At 44.6% G+C, this 16,411-nt stretch overlaps 1 protein-coding gene across 1 annotated transcript in view; it reads left to right on the forward strand.

Annotated features, from left to right (window-relative positions):
• Positions 1 to 690: 690 nt before the first annotated feature.
• Positions 691 to 16,411, forward strand: part of hmcn2 (hemicentin 2) — a gene marked incomplete at its 5' end in the record, with an annotated part of 74,624 nt that continues 58,903 nt past the window's right edge. Inside the window, 14 exons of the mRNA XM_079516984.1 lie at positions 691 to 946; positions 3,477 to 3,547; positions 4,179 to 4,337; positions 4,948 to 5,070; positions 9,551 to 9,722; positions 10,264 to 10,370; positions 10,963 to 11,083; positions 11,189 to 11,452; positions 11,672 to 11,816; positions 12,511 to 12,632; positions 13,214 to 13,486; positions 13,886 to 14,027; positions 14,359 to 14,486; positions 16,139 to 16,252. Of these exons, the coding sequence (XP_079373110.1) occupies positions 691 to 946; positions 3,477 to 3,547; positions 4,179 to 4,337; positions 4,948 to 5,070; positions 9,551 to 9,722; positions 10,264 to 10,370; positions 10,963 to 11,083; positions 11,189 to 11,452; positions 11,672 to 11,816; positions 12,511 to 12,632; positions 13,214 to 13,486; positions 13,886 to 14,027; positions 14,359 to 14,486; positions 16,139 to 16,252 (2,197 nt within the window). The remainder of the gene's footprint in view (positions 947 to 3,476; positions 3,548 to 4,178; positions 4,338 to 4,947; positions 5,071 to 9,550; positions 9,723 to 10,263; positions 10,371 to 10,962; positions 11,084 to 11,188; positions 11,453 to 11,671; positions 11,817 to 12,510; positions 12,633 to 13,213; positions 13,487 to 13,885; positions 14,028 to 14,358; positions 14,487 to 16,138; positions 16,253 to 16,411) is intronic.

Here is a 16,411-nt window from a genome sequence, read left to right on the forward strand (position 1 = left end):
GGTATTTCTCCGTGCGCTGTGTATAAAATTAGAAGATGCGTGCCGGTTGAATATAAACGAATGCCATACTATTTATAAAGGCGAGAGTGTTATTGAGACAATGTTCTCGACTCTTGACCAAAATAAAGACACAGAGGTCCGGACCGTCCGGTGGCTTCAGGCTTGCCTTGAATGCGTAAAGTTGGTAATTTGGTAACATTCCTGGATAGTCTATTATCTCGGCCCGCCCCAATCAATCACTCACTGAGTCACTGAGAAACGTTTAATCTAGTGGGAAAGTGTATTGAATAGTTAATGCGGAAAAGTCACAGTCGGGTCAAGTTACACACACAAAAAAACTCAGGTTGATTCTCGGGACCCCTTTTAATACCCATCTCCGCCCCCGTCTTGGAGCGTCAGCGTCCCTGTAGTTACTCGTGGGCTCTCCACCTCAAAGCTAGGTTGTCTTACTACCAACCAGACCACACTCTCCCGTCCCTCCAAACTGTTGCGCACGGATGTAGCCTATTTCTGTTGGAGTATTGGATTCTACTGCGTTGTAACAACAGCTGGAAAAACTATTTGACGATTGAATATAACATAAAAACTAGCATTTGAGACACTTTCTTTTTTTTTTTTTAATTTTTTTACTTTTATTGTGTTTCAGTCACCTCGTTTCTACAAGTAGTCTACAGATGCAGTAGATTTACAATGACTGGTTTGGTATTACATTGCTTGGTCTTGGCGCTTTGTATCAACGTGCGCTGGGTCCTTGCAGTGCCAGAAGAAGAGGATGTTGAATCCAGTGACAGTGCCTCTACCCTGGCCTTTGTGTTCGATGTGACCGGCTCCATGTACGACGATTTGAAACAGGTGATAGAGGGCGCCTCTCGGATCCTGGAGAAGACGCTCAGCCGGAGGACCAGACCCATCAAAAACTTTGTGCTGGTCCCATTCCATGATCCAGGTAGCCTTCGATTAAACATGGCAATAAAGTGGAACAAATATGTTTACCCTGACACACATTATCGGCATTTTCCTCACACATGAATAGTTAGATGCATAATTTCCTGATTCACATTTCTTTCGCAAATAACCCGGTGAGCCAAATTAACATAATTATGCGTAATTGTAGTAGTATGTAACTAAACCACTGGGCCAAAACCCATTAGTTAATTGTTCTTGAATGTTTGGCAACATTTTCAATTACACAATTGTAGCCACAATCATGGAACTCTGACATTTAGTCTAGACTCTAGGAACAGCATTTTTGCTAAATTGCTGCACCGTTTTGTGAGAAAGTTCTACAGTAGGCTATAAAGGTTTATTGAACAGCTCAATGTAAAACATCTGAAAGTCTGGATCACAACAAAGCTCCAGCATGCAGGCTCAACCATGAGTAGCCTACAACAGCAGGGGGAGCATAGCCTACACTTTGCTTCAAAAGGTGCAAGCCAGTGTTTCTCAAACTTTTCATTTCAATGACCCCCATAACTCTGAGAGTTACAAAGCCAACCTTTAAGGGTTGGAACTTGCTTGGCACCCCTCACCTCAAGGAAGTAAGGAACCCTGAGGTCCCTGGACCCCACTTTTAAAGTGTGAGGACTATGAGGAGCCATTCTCAGTTCTCACACACAGGGAGCTTTTTGAATCGTGGTGGGTGATGGGGATGTAGTAACAGGTATAGGCTATTATGCTTATTATGTGTACCACCTACCTACTACCAACTTTAAGCTTAGATGGGAAAGCTAGAATCTGAAAATAAGAGTAATGGGGGAGGGTGTTTTGTTTGAGCACTGATGAGAAGCATATGCTGTCTGCTTGTATGTAATTACCCCAATCACCCCCACCCCCCACCCCATCCAAGCCTCTGGTGGAAAGCCCGAAAGCCCCACAGTTAGCCAGCCCAGGGGGGATGGTGGGCTGAACTAACACCACGCATTCTGTCTGTGTTTAATGTGCCCTGCCCCTGGGGACCTTGTAAACTTCCAAGATTGCAAAGAAGCTGTATGGACTGACAAAAAGGCGTGACAGCACTGTCAGTATTCCACACAGGCTCTCGAGTAGGCGTCAAAACGCATTGAAGGCTTTACTGTCAGAAAATAAATGTGGGAGAGTAAATGAGAAATATCAGTTTGACACATGTCTACAGGTATTTTAGTAATTTGTATAATGAAAAGACATGGTACTTTAATTTATTTAGCCAGAAAATGTTTCATTCAAGCTCTGGAAGTAAAGCACATGTGCGGAACATTGATTTGAGCCCTATGTGTGTTTGGCAATGTAAACGTATGTTTTCTCATGCCAATAAAGCCCTTTGAATTGAATTGAATTGTGTGTTTAGGTGGTGCAGGCACCTACACACACATAGGCCTCAAATCAATGTCACGATTATCTTTAACTTTCACATTGATTACAATAATGAGCGATTATTTTAAAAACATTTAGAAAACAGCAGATTTACAATCTCACAATGCAAACGCAAACATCTTTTGCACGCCACCATTGTACAACAAAGTACTGTATAATACAGGGCTAAAGTGGTTAATCAGATTAATCAAATTAGATTTTTTGTCAATTATAAAGAAAATGATTAGAATGTGTCCGTATCGACACGCACGCACGCACGCACGCACGCACACACACACACACACACACAAACACACACACACACACACACACACACACACACACACACACACACACACACACACACACACACACACACACACACACACACACACACACACACACACACACACTTTCCCAGCCCTACATGCATACACACCCTAACTTAAAGGCATCTGCTCTGAGATGACTATAGTGAAAGAGTTTCATTTATGTCCAGTGGGGCACAATATGTTCTCTGTGCATTTTGTTCATGTTTACTGCTCCATTGATCATCTCCTGGCAGGTTCTTATTGGTCCTGCTGTGGCGGGAGGGGGGTCCATTGTGGCCCAAAATGGGAGGAAGTTGCCTTTCTGACTGCAGCAGTAGACAGAAATAATGTTATAGGATCGTGTTGTCATCAAACTTTTTTCCTTTATCCGCATGTCTGTTTCAAACAAATGCTTTACAATTTAGTAAAGATTGAATCCACTTTTTGTTCCACTGTATTGGATGGTAGTTTAAGTATTGAGAATAGAAAAAAGTCTCGGTCCTGTTTTAATTTTTCACAAGATCGGTGGTTGTTGCAAACCTGCACTATAATACTTCACCATATTGTTGCGCTGCGACGAAATAATCCCATAAAATGTAACAATCTATAGTGCAATTCCAATGTTGAAAGCTGTGTTGTTTGACCCGGCAAAGGAATGGCGGATTCGGCCAAGCTGGGCCCCAAAATACCTGTATTTGTGTCTCAAAGAAGAAATATACCTAATATTGTACATAGTTACGCAGATCAAGTAAAGGAATTCTAGACCAAATGACAAACCATATGGAACAAATTATGTACAGCAATAACAGGCCTCATCAACTTAATGCTTTCTCATAGATATTGGCCCTGTGTCCATCACGACAGACCCTATGAAATTCCAGCAGGATCTACAGGAGTTGTTTGTCCAGGTGAGTACCAGGTCCAAAACTAGAGGCCCTATCTCTAGAACTGGGACTACTGTAGGGCTCCACTGACATCCACAGTATTCCATTCACTAGGTTGTTGATATTTTTGAGGGGCGCTAGCCCCTCCTATATTCAGCTATAGTGTAGATTTTTGTCCTAATACAATGAGTGACAATGAGTGGAGAATTTTCGTCATATGTAGACGAGCAAATCTGTATTGTTGAGGGGCGCCAGCCCCTACAGGTTTAATGTTTGTCTTTAGTTCAATGTTTGTTTTGTAAACGCCATTGACAATGAAGGGAAAATGTACGTCATAATGTGCCTCATTACATCATATTTTCTCTTTATTGTTAATGGCGTTTAATGTTTGCATTGGCACCATTTGTTTTACATCACCATTACATCACCATATCAACATGAGTTAGACTTTAATATATTAGCGCCCCTCACTTCACACAGGTGTGATTTTTGTCCTACACAAAGATAAATACCCATTGACAATGAATGGAGAATTTAATGGTCAACAATGGTTGACTACTGACACACTACCCCCCCCCCGTTAAATGAGTGCATTTCACAGAACAGTGCTTCATCAAAGTGATTTAATCGGTGGCTTTTTGACTGAATCTGACAGGGTGGAGGGGACTGTCCTGAGATGAGTATAGGAGCCATAAAGAAGGCCCTGGAGGTTTCCCTTCCTGGGTCCTTCATCTATGTCTTCACTGACGCCAGGGCCAAGGACTATCGCCTCAAGCGAGATGTTCTGCGGCTGGTGCAGCTACGACAGTCACAGGTATGTACAGCACAAGGCTGTAAACTTTAGCATCCCTTTTCTGGGAGGAACATTTGGGACATGTTGTGAGCTTTTAGATCAGCTATTTTTGGTGAATAGATTTGGCATAGTATAAGGAAACGAGTACAAAGTACAAACAATAGTATTGAACAATAGAAATAATATTAAATAATACTAGCTAAAATATACGTAGTAACAATGGCACACTGTGAGGTGCCTTGGTTTTCAATGTCATGCATGCTCATACACGAATCAGGTACATCATCTCTGGAAATGCAAAACGAAAAACAAGAAACAAATACATTTAAAAGAGCATAATCATACATGAAATTGAAAACGGTCTGTAAACAGTACTATTAGACCAGTTAATTTAATACATCACATTCTGTGATGAAATGAATGAACTGCTACTTTATGATCTATATTCCATTCATCAGAGCTGTCGAGAATCACGTTCAGCACAGCTAGGAAGCTGTGCAGAAGCATTTCTGCAAGCTGCTCTGTGACAAAAAATGTGTATGAAATATGATAATGAGCATTAGTTCCACACTCAAGTAAACACTGGTTTGTAATCCCCCTAATCCTCTTCTGTTCACTTTGTGGTTCCAAGGTGGTGTTTGTGCTGACTGGGGACTGTGGGGACCGCACTCAGCCTGGTTACAGAGCATATGAGGAGATCGCAGCCACCTCCTCTGGACAGATCTTCCACCTGGACAAACAGCAAGTCAATGAGGTGAGTAGATAACGGATAGGCCGTTCTTTATTGATCCCAGGTAATCAAATTTCAAAAAGCAACAAAGAATTGACAAAAGAACATGCCAAGGCAAAGAAAAGTCACATTGGGCGATAATAATTCATTTATTATTCATCAATGCTTGGCAATGCATTGCCATGCAGAACTAGCAGAAGAAGAACATGCACTTGCACACACATGGGTGTGGTTTCTTAAAATAGAATAGTCCCCACTCCTTTGGGGTGTTTTTGTCACATATGTAGGCGATATAGTACAGTATATGCACATAGGTGAGATTTGTCCTCTGCTGTGAGCAAGGGGGCAATTCGGGGTTAAGAGTCTTGCTCAGGGACACACATTGCTGACCTGGCCTGGAATTGTACCTGGGACAACCAGGGGCTCTGGCTCCCCAGGTGGGCTCACTAACCACTCAGCTTATCAGCTATGGCTACAAGGGGCTCTGGCTCCCCAGGTGGGCTCACTAACCACTCAGCTATGGCTACCAGGGGCTCTGGCTCCCCAGGTGGGCTCACTAACCACTCAGCTATGGCTACCAGGGGCTCTGGCTCCCCAGGTGGGCTCACTAACCACTCAGCTATGGCTACCAGGGGCTCTGGCTCCCCAGGTGGGCTCACTAACCACTCAGCTATGGCTAAGTAGATAGTATTGCTTAAAATTAAGTAGAATAATTATATATTTCATACAACGTTGAATAGCAGGAAGAGAACAAACCAGATATATGGCCTATAGAGATGTAATCACAGAATGAAAAATGATTCAAATGCTGATTCTGAAGTCACTGCTGATGTGAGATGGATGAGTGACTCCTTCCCATCACAGCCAATCTGTAAGAGAATCCTGTGTCTGAGAAGCCAAAGTCAGCCGGGCTCAGTAACTCTTAACGCTTAATTCGTCGTACAACAAAGTATAAATTAGGCTTAAGTCAGACTTAGAAGAAGCCAGAGTTTCCTCTCAGGGAGACATTGGTATCCTGCGTGTCAACACAGGATATGCCTGGGCTGAGCAGAGGGCAGCTCTGAGTCGGAGCCAAGGCGCACTGTTCACTGGTGGCCTACTGAACCCCTGAACTCTGATAGTGTGTACACAGTACACACGCGTGTGAGATGTGTATGGGTCTATTTTCTCAGTGTATGTAGCTAAATGTATAATACATGTGTGTGGGTGCAACTAGGTTTATTAACGCCCCATAATCCTTACAGATGTTCGAAGTCATTGAAATGAATTCCATGCTTATGTCACTGGACCATTAGTGTTCTCTAGTTTGGGAATAAGGGACCATTTGCTGGCCAGTGTGGACAGTTAAACTAAATTAGTGGGTCTTCACATGTTTCTAATGAACGGTCTTACATTAAAAACAAATGTACATACTTCTAGACAAGCTTCTGATTTATTTTTCTACATCAAAGCAATGCCATATTCAGACCTGTGTGATTACAGTGCTTGGGTGGCATGCTTTAAATCATTAATGCAAATCCCGTAATCCTTTAAAAAAAAAACACAAGTACTACCAATCTCACTAAAATCTTCCCTGTTAATAGCAATTTAATAAAGTGAGGCCAAAACAAATATACACAGTCTCTTTTGTGGCCCCCAATGGATAGTGGAGAGAAAACAGACTGCTTATTTTACTCTGTAATCCCAGGATATGATCTGTCATGGCTTCCCCCTTTCCAACACAGCTGCCCTGTGCTTGCTGGCTCCCAAGTCCTCACACAACAGCTCATTGTCAAGCACAGTGTGTCACACTCCTTGAGTCCTTACACTTTTACATTTTGACTGACATAATCAACATATAAATGACATAATCAATGACGAGATCGGTCAATAAGTCCTCGAGCTAGATAACAACTCTAATGTTGCTGGTGCTAAATTGTCTCAATTGTTGGTCTTAATGGTAATGAAGTTCTCCTGATCTGTAGTAACAGACGGTTCTAATCTAGACCCAAATCCGCTGCTGAGCGGGTCTGCTGTGACATCAGCATTCAGGCAGAAACAGGATAATAAATAAGTTATGAGGACATGGATTATTTTTGTTATACTGGATCTGGCTCACATTGAGCTTTTCTGGTCACCTTTTGACAAGTCAGCCAGCGCTCATTCCCCCACAACACCACTACACGTATCCTTAACACAAGTGCCTTGATTTCCTTTTCATAGGAGAGTCATTTGTAAGAGTCAACGGTCCTAATGGTTTCCTCATCAGGTGGATCCAGTTGGTGGGTTTGTCAGGGGTAAAGTGAAACCCAGTTAACCTGTGTCCTCTATCATGTTACTGAGACTGCTGAACAAAGGTTTCGCCTACAGTCTAGCTGGCTCCCAGACACAGGAAGACAGATGTGGTGGACTGATGTCTGAGAGGAATAGGCTGGACAGGTGTTTTGGCATTTTCATTGAGAAGGAATAAGGGGGTGCATCTGGGACTGATTTGTCCCAACAACCCTGGTTCCTATAGTGCCACAGCATCCCACAAACACTGGTGCTTTTGTTTGTGTTTTAGCCAGGCCTAGGCCTAAACTGACCCTGAACCACTGGGAGGTCTCTAGCCAGGCCGCCCTACCCTAACCCCATAGGGACCTCACATTTCTAATACTGGTCGCCTGCTGGGGGGTTCAAAGCCTGCAACGAGTCCCAGAAGATCCGAAGATCGCCGGCCAGCTGGGGGGGTGAAAAGAAGTGAGCATCACTCCATCCTCAGCTGACCTTCCCCTGCCCATCCTCCTTTCATGCTTCTAAGAATAGAGGGGGGGTCCTTCCTGACACCCCCCCCGCACGCCAGCTCAACTGCAACACGCCGGATGAGGTTTCGCAGGACTGTGTACTTCTGCATTCTCCCATGGCTCCAGCAGGGAGCGGCTACAGTGCTCAGCATGTTCATTGAGACACGCCTCGCCTCGCCTCGGCCCAGACAACAGAAGTTCCGTCTTAGTTGTCTGGCAAAGTGGAGAACATTCTAGATCTAAATCAGATGCCCAAGCGTTGCTTAAGTTATGACGGTTTTATTTACATTCAGTATATCCACATACATATGTTCTCATTTCTTTTATTTAAGGTCTGAGGCTTGATTCATGGCTTTATGTACGCTCCTCTCCAAACAGTGGTGGATGAAATCCTCTCTATCCCGGGGCAGATGTAGGTCACCTTGTAGCAGTTTCCTGCTCTGTTGGGGATGCTGCTACACATGTGGCACACATTACAGCTGTTTCCAGTTGTAAAGTACGAGAGGAACCAGCTGCTGTCAGCGCCCACTGGGCCCAATGCACAGAAAGGGGAAGGCCTGCTAATTAAATTATCAAAGGCCATACTTGTTTCACTTTACTCCCGTATTCGTAAATATATTAAACGTGTTTGATTTGGCCCTCTGTCCACTGAAGCGATGTTTTCAGTGAAATTGTTATTATGGACACAATGCAACCATGATGTCTGCCCTTTCAATTATATGAGAAATAGAAATACTAGTCAGCAGTTGCTTCTGAAGCATTTGGAAGATAGCAGAAGTTTGGTCCAGTGAGACTACTGAAATAAAACCCTGTTTAACTCAATTGGCTTTGCTGTTCCCAGTTTCCTCATAGATTTACATTCATTGTCAATAATAATAATTATGGCGTGCCTGGTGGATAGTACAGTTAGTGAAGAGACCACATAATCCTTGTGAGTTGCAAGGACCCTGTCTCTCGATACTCTTCTATCTAATAAAAAGAAAAAGCTGCCAATGTAATCTTCATGTACATGCCAAAGTTGAAATACAATAAGGTGAAATATTCCTCTCCAATAGTCACTGGACGAAATCAAACTCTGTGTGATGATTGCTCCTGCCATTAAGTGTAATCAAGCTGTTCCGCCATTATTTCAGGGTTTGTGTAATCTTTGCCCTGAGACGTAGATAATGAGTCTCATTTAGGAGTGAGCCTCTCTCAGTCCCAAAACATCACTGCCCTCCGACCTCATTTGCTATTTCAAGCTCGGCCAATTCAGCAGATAGCAAAATGGAAAAGGGCCTTCCTTTTCTGTCCTTAATTGATCCCGCATATTGGCCTGTTGGTAATGGAATGACTAATACACAGGCCTACACACATCTCCATGTCTTTGAGTTCCGAGGAACGAGTCTCGTGATTCATGAAGGCTGTGTTTGAGCAGGAAGACAGCCGCCTGACAGACTTCCACTGTGAGAGACGGTCTGCTGGGAATGCATGCTTGGGAGTGCAGAAAACTGTATGTTATCATTTTGACAGTGGTGCTGTTTCACTTTCCTTTTGTTTAGGCAAAACCCCCCGGAGGAATGCTTCTGTGATGAAAGAATAGTCTAAATACAAAGTGCAGAGTGCTGGAGGGGGTTGGTGGATGAGTTTCAGTGCAAGGTCACTGTCACATCCTTCCTGTCCTGGCCCTGGTGTTTCTAGGCGAAGGGGTGTACAGTAGGGTTTTTGACCATTATATGTTGTTTCCCACCCCCACATTCCAGGTTCTGAAGTGGGTTGAGGAGACGCTTCAGGCCCTGATGGTTCACCTGCTGTCCTCCAACCACGACAGTGCTCAGGAAAACACGTGGGAGTTGCCCTTTGACCCCAGCCTGAGAGAGGTCACCGTGTCGCTCAGTGGACCAGCACCGCATATCCAGCTCACAGATCCCCTTGGTAGGCAAATGATTCATGCCAAAGCTTCTTCGTGTTTGATTAAAGAATGTCAACTGTATGCATGGAGGCATCCTAAAAGGGTCAAGACGGTTTTAGCGTTGTCCCTGCGGGGCTATATCTTGCGCCACCCCTTAACCCTTATCCGTAAACTTATTTGCCGTTTTTTACTATTTAAAAAAACCTTTTAAAATAGTTCAAATAGCTGATCTACAAGCTCACAACGTGTAGATGTAGATTGGCTAGTTGAACTATATTAAAATGATTTTCAAAATAGTGAAAAATGGCACATTCAGTGAAAATAGCCGATCTACAGGCTCACAACGTGTCGTAAAAGATATTTGGTGTGGAGGGGGGAAATGAGGGCGGCAAGGATGGAGGTGTTTAATGCAGTTGTTAAATCATTAACACATTAGAGATAAATAGAGTGAACCCTCGCTTTACTTAAAGCAGCCAATGTGCTGAAAATGATCTATCACTTTACCTAGCCAGAATAAACATTTTCTTAATTGAAAAGATCATTTTGTCTGTTGTTTTTCTGTAGGTCGTATTGTTGGTGTGGAGCAAGGTCTCACTGAGCTGTTGAACATCCCAAACTCAGCTCGTGTAGTCAATCTGAAGTTCCCCAGACCTGGAGCGTGGAATCTCAAGGTATAGCCCCAGGAAATAATCTGATAAAAAAAAAAGTTGTTTGTACTGTATGTAGTAATATTGTGTATGTTCTGAACAATACATATTGTACTCACAAGGACTCAAGGAGGTAGTAAAACAATATACAATGATAATATACTAGACTCGCTTAGCCAGCCTCTTCATCTGTCTTTGCATAGTTTGCAATGCATATTGCCCCAGGCAGATTAAGTCTGGCCCCTCTCAATTGTGGGAGGACTTCACGGCCGAAATGGTGACGGCCAACCAGATTCGTTTGGAACCAGGCTATAACCAACCAGGGCCCAGTATTCAAACATATGGCGGGACATTGCGGAAACAAATCTTAAAACTGAGAGGGACGAGACTAGTATCCATGCAGTGTGATATTAGTATTGCTACGAGAGGCTAATAATATACAGTGATACTGACGATATTGATGCAATGATCACATTTGTATTGCATTTGAAGAGTATCCTAATAGATCATGATTTATTGGTACATTTTTCAGTAAGCATCTACTGTACTGTACCAGTATAGACCAACTGATGGTGACAGGGCCAGTACATACATTATCTAAGCTTTCTTTTTCCAGGTCAGCTGCAGTGGACGACACACTCTGAGGGTGACAGGCGTCAGCAATCTAGACTTCCGTGCTGGCTTCTCCAGCATACCCGCCTCTGACTTCAGCTCCACCAGGGAGAGGCCTATAAAAGGTACTGTGCGTGTGTTGTTCTGTGCGTGTGTTTGGCAAATCTCATTTAGCTGAGATCATGTGTGGAAGAAGGTGACTCATCATGTCCTTTCATCCCCTCTCCCAGGAGTTCCAGCGCATGTTCTGTTGAAGTGCACAGGCTTACGGCCCCCAGGCCAGCTCAGCCATGTGGAGCTGGTGTCCGGTTCAGGGCGCTCACTTCGCACTCTCCCCGTACCCATGCCTTCTGACCTGGGTGGCCGAGGGTTGTGGAGTCTCCCTGAGTTCCGCACTCCCACCCAGAGTTTCTTCATCAAGGCAACTGGGAAGGATGAGGAGGGATACCGCTTCCAGAGGCTGTCCAGCGTCAGTTATACCAACATTGTTCCAGGCAAGACAGCCCTGACAACCCCCCCCCCCCCCCACCCCCCCCCCCCCACACACACACACACACTCACACACAATCGCGCGCACACACACACACACACACACACACACACACACACACACACACACACACACACACACACACACTCACACACAATCGCACACACTCTGTCTTTCTCAGCTTTCTTTGTGACCTTTAACCTTTGCATCCTCTTGTTTGCAGATGCCCCTGCAGTGAGCATGCCCGGTGTTGTGCACGGCTTCTACATGCAGCCGGCTGTGATTGGCTGTTCGGTGGAGAGTGACATTCCCTACAGGTTAAGATTCACCAGAAATGGGGTCGCCCTGGGAGAGGAAAGGTTATTTCAGTGAGTATCTCCCCTTGTTCACACCGCTCAGTACTCTGTGACACTTGGCTCGCCTTTCTTTGGATGCTACAGCGTCATGCACTCATTCCCTGCTGTAAAAAAAAACACTGATTAGGTCACTCAGCAAAATATTGCACAGTTACCAGTTAGCAAGGCTGTAAAGCATTAGCGTTAGTTGAGTGTGCTGCGTTTTATTGCTTCATCAGTCAGGAAACTGGCACATAATAATCAATTTTGACATTACATATTCATCCTGGAAGAATACCAAAGCGTATTTTCTTGCATTGGGCTGGCGCTCTGTATTGAATTACATTCATAAAGTGAGGCTGACTTTAGGTGAAAGGTATTCCAGTTGTTCATGTGTGCCAGGGATACTAGCTGTACATTATCTAAAAATCACACCTGTGTGAAGTGAGGGGCGCTAATATATTAAAGTCTAACTCATGTTGCTATTATTAGGTGATGTAATGGTGATGTAAAACAAACATGGACAAAACAAACATTAAATTATCTTTATTGTCAATGGCATTTAATGTTTGTGTTACAGACAAGATGACGTAAATTTCCCTTCATTGTCAATGGCGTTTTTAATGTTTGTTTAACTAAAAACAAACATTAAACCATAGGAGGGCCTAAGAGCCTGTTTCCATCATGCTCCTGCCAGCTACAGTATCTGTTAATGTCTTTGTCTCAGGACATCAGCCAGAGCATCATGGGAAATAGGCCACGCCTCAGGTGATGATGAGGGTCCGTATGAGTGCATAGCGCAGAGCACTGCAGGACTGGGTCAAGCCAGGACGCAGCTGACTGTCAAAGGTATGTGCCACATATGCATGCACATACAGTACACAGCAGCACATCTGGACGTGCATGTACAAACATCCATGTGCACACCCATACACTCCCACTAACACAGACAAGCTGAGCACACATACACACACAAACAGAGACAGACAAACAAGTACGCAATTTACATACACACGTATTCATGCACACATGCAGGCGCACGCACGCACGCACGCACGCACGCACGCACGCACGCACGCACGCACGCACGCACGCACGCACGCACGCACGCACGCACGCACACACACACACACACACACACACACACACACACACACACACACACACACACACACACACACACACACACATGGAGGCACACACGCAAACCTATCCGCATGGTCCTCATACAATCATACATCACAGTCTTGGAAAGGTTTGAAATACTTTCCAACAAAGCCTTATCTGAGATTTATAGCTTAGAACATCAATGTGATAGAAAACATGCCGCTCCAAACATTTGTATTAAGGGTAAACTATTTCCCCCACTGTTTGTTCACTGTTGATAGTGCTCCTTTTGATCTCGCTCTGTTTTCCTCGTTGTGACAAAGAGCCCCCTCCCGTCCTGAGGGCCCCTGTCAACGTGAGCTCATCTGTGGGAGCGGTGGCCACTCTGTGGTGTCAGGTGGAAGGCTCCATGCGCTACAACCTGACGTGGCACAGGGCGGGCCGCGCCGTCCAGCCCCGGACAGGCAGGGTCAAGCTGCTCCCCGACTCTTCCCTGCAGATCAGCGGGGTTCGTCCGCAGGACGCTGGGGAATACCACTGTGTGGCCACCAACGACCGCGGGAGCAGCAGAATCACTGTGTGGCTTCTCGTCCCAGGTACTGTGCTATAGCGAGCAGACGGAGAAAAGAAATCCACGGGGTCATCTGGTTAAATGCTTAACACACCGGGGCCCACGTTACGTACCTCTGTTAGGCCGCCTCCATCATCTGGTTTCCATTACCGGCCCCCAGCCTCTTTGCAGTAGGACTTAGCCACTCGGCCCCAGAATTGATGCATGTTGAGAATTGTGGCTTCCATCGTGGGCACGGGTTCAGATGTTTGTCATGTATTTGAAAACGCCAGAGAAAAAAAATGTGATTGCTGATATTCACGAGCGTTGTCCAGACTGTCAGAGGTTTGTCATCATGTAGTTGCCGATAGGAGTGAATCATGACGTAGTGTAGTCTATAGTTGTGAGTAACGGCCTGACTCAACCTTTTTTTATTCCCTTGCAGAGGCTCCTTCCGTGACAGTCAGTCCCCAGAGCCAGGTTTTCTCCCGAGGGGACGAGATCCGCCTCGTCTGCACAGCGTCCGGCTCCCCGCCTCCCTCTCTCTTTTGGAGCCATGGAAACATGTTCCTCACTAATCGGCCGAGGTAAAGTAACTCTCTACCCACTCAACACCTCCGGCAAGAGTCCTCAGAGAGCTTTGGAGTCGTTAGATTCCACTTAAATCGCCCGCTAGAAATGCTCAATTGCCACATCTTGTTTGCATCACCCTGCTGATTTACATCTCTAACAATGCAGTGTCTCTATCCAAACCACAAGTACTGTACATTTTGTGACTATTTAAATGCATATGCAAAAAAATCTGCCTTGAGCTAATTCAAGAATGTCCCCTGGCATAGCATATGGTTTTTGCTGAGACGTCTGCATATGCAATCACCAAAACATGAATTCCCGTTGATGGTGTTCTGTCTTACACAGATTGAGTCTAAACCAACACGGCCTCCTGGTCATCAAAGGAGCCCTCCCAAAGGATGCTGGGAATTACACATGCTTGGCGACCAATGAGGCCGGGACCGCCTCTAAGTCAGTCTCTCTCACCTATGCAGGTAAGCCAAAATCGGACAGGATGATGCGGTTATCATGAAGTGATTACAGCGACAGCGACAATATGTTATGGTAAATGTAGGAAAATTGGAAATGTAGACATTTCGCAATAAATGACTATATTTCCAAGAAAATACATTCCACATGACAAACATTTTCTTCTTCTCATTAAATAGGTCTTTCTTGTTCTGAATCATGAATACAGTTTTGCAATAATTTTAGAGGTAGGAATCTGGTTGTGTTGCAAACGGAGGAGTGCTTGTTTTGTTTCACTCAACGTCCTGCGTATGTGCATTTTCAAAACAGGTGATAATGATAACCTATTCCATACATTGCGTGCTCTGTCTGTGGACACTCACTCGCTTAGTGGGTTGCTCATGGCCTCGCTGTTGGCACGCCTGCCTGGTTTGCCAGTGAAAAGTAATGCATGTAATTCTTTTTAGAGTGAAACCCATCCAGTCTAGCAGTGTGTGTGTCTGTGTGCTTATGTGCTTTTTATGCATGTTTACCGGTCTGTTGGAAAATGTCTTTTCTGATGTTTTGAATTGCTGCAATTGCAACAGTGATAGGATCAAGTTGTACAGAAACTGTTTATTGTATTATTGTGTGGTGAATAAGAGTCCAGAGATCTTCAGAATGAGCGCTGACTCTGATACTGCAGTTCATTTTGACTCTGATACTGCAGTTCATTTTGACTCTGATACTGCAGTTCATTTTTGGTGATCCCATTACTCAGTGTGTTGCTGACTTTCATCCAACAGCAAGTGACTTGAATGAATGCGTGAATCATTCAAAGTGTCATTGGGGATTTGACATTGAAGTAGAACACGTGTGTGGCGGGAGGGCTAAAAATCACAGGCATGACGTTTAAGCCTGAGAATGTCAGTTAGTGGTTGACAGCGACTTGAACTGTGATGGACAGTGGCAGCCTCTCCCCAAGGCATGCTGGTATTATACACAGTACACTGTTGTCCCCAAGTGTTGTTTTTTATTTGTTTTTTGGGGGACATCTCTAGGCTTTATTGTCAGAGTAGAGAGACAGGAAAGCAAGGACAGAGAGAGAGAGGAGAGACAAGACGGCGGTCAGATTCTCTCTAGGAGCATATGGTCTGTGGCACTAACTGGCTGAGCCACCAGGCACCCCCTGACTGGTATTTCTAACAACACTGATGTGTCATGACGGCAAGAGCCTGGCGGTCGACATCATCTCACCCTTTCAGCTCAGCTGTCTCCCTGCTCCAATAGCATCTATCCCTGCTCTGTTGTTGACACGGCGATCGTGCTGAAATGTCAACTGCTATATTTGCCTTGCATCAGTATACGATGAGGCCTGGTTGACCTTAAAGCTGCATTCCGGAACTTATTCTAATGAATAAAAGTAAAACCAATTTAGAAGCTCATAAGTGCAATATTTCCTCATATCAAGCCAAATGGGGTAGGCTTCTTCCTTGAGTGGTAGAATTGTGGTCTCTCACGTGGGAGACCTGGGTCAGGAACTAATACTGTGTACGACATCCTGAAAATGTTATGGATTGCTACTTTACGATTGAAGTTTATATTACTTTGCTCTCACATTCAACATTGTGTGTCCAAAAGTATGTGGTGTACACGTTTTTGATTCTTTACCATCCTCGAATCTTGATCCCATCTCCAGAGTCACCCAGTATAACAGTCATCCAGGAGGTTGTTCTAGTGGCTATTGGAGGCGATGCTACCCTGCAGTGTCATGCCACGGGTATCCCCCCTCCGCTCATACAGTGGTACAAAGGTAATGCTAGTCATACAGTATGTGCATTATTTAAGTGCAATGTTAAGTGTTCCATGCTATATGCAGTTGTAAGTGTGTAGCGATGGTAGTAGTGTTACTTTAGTTTATTTATGATTTGCATAAAATGCATTGGAATCCTTTTTCACCACCTTCACATTA

This window comes from Electrona antarctica, assembly GCF_951216825.1.
Source record: "Electrona antarctica genome assembly, chromosome: 12".
Classification (NCBI taxonomy): Eukaryota; Metazoa; Chordata; class Actinopteri; order Myctophiformes; family Myctophidae; genus Electrona; species Electrona antarctica.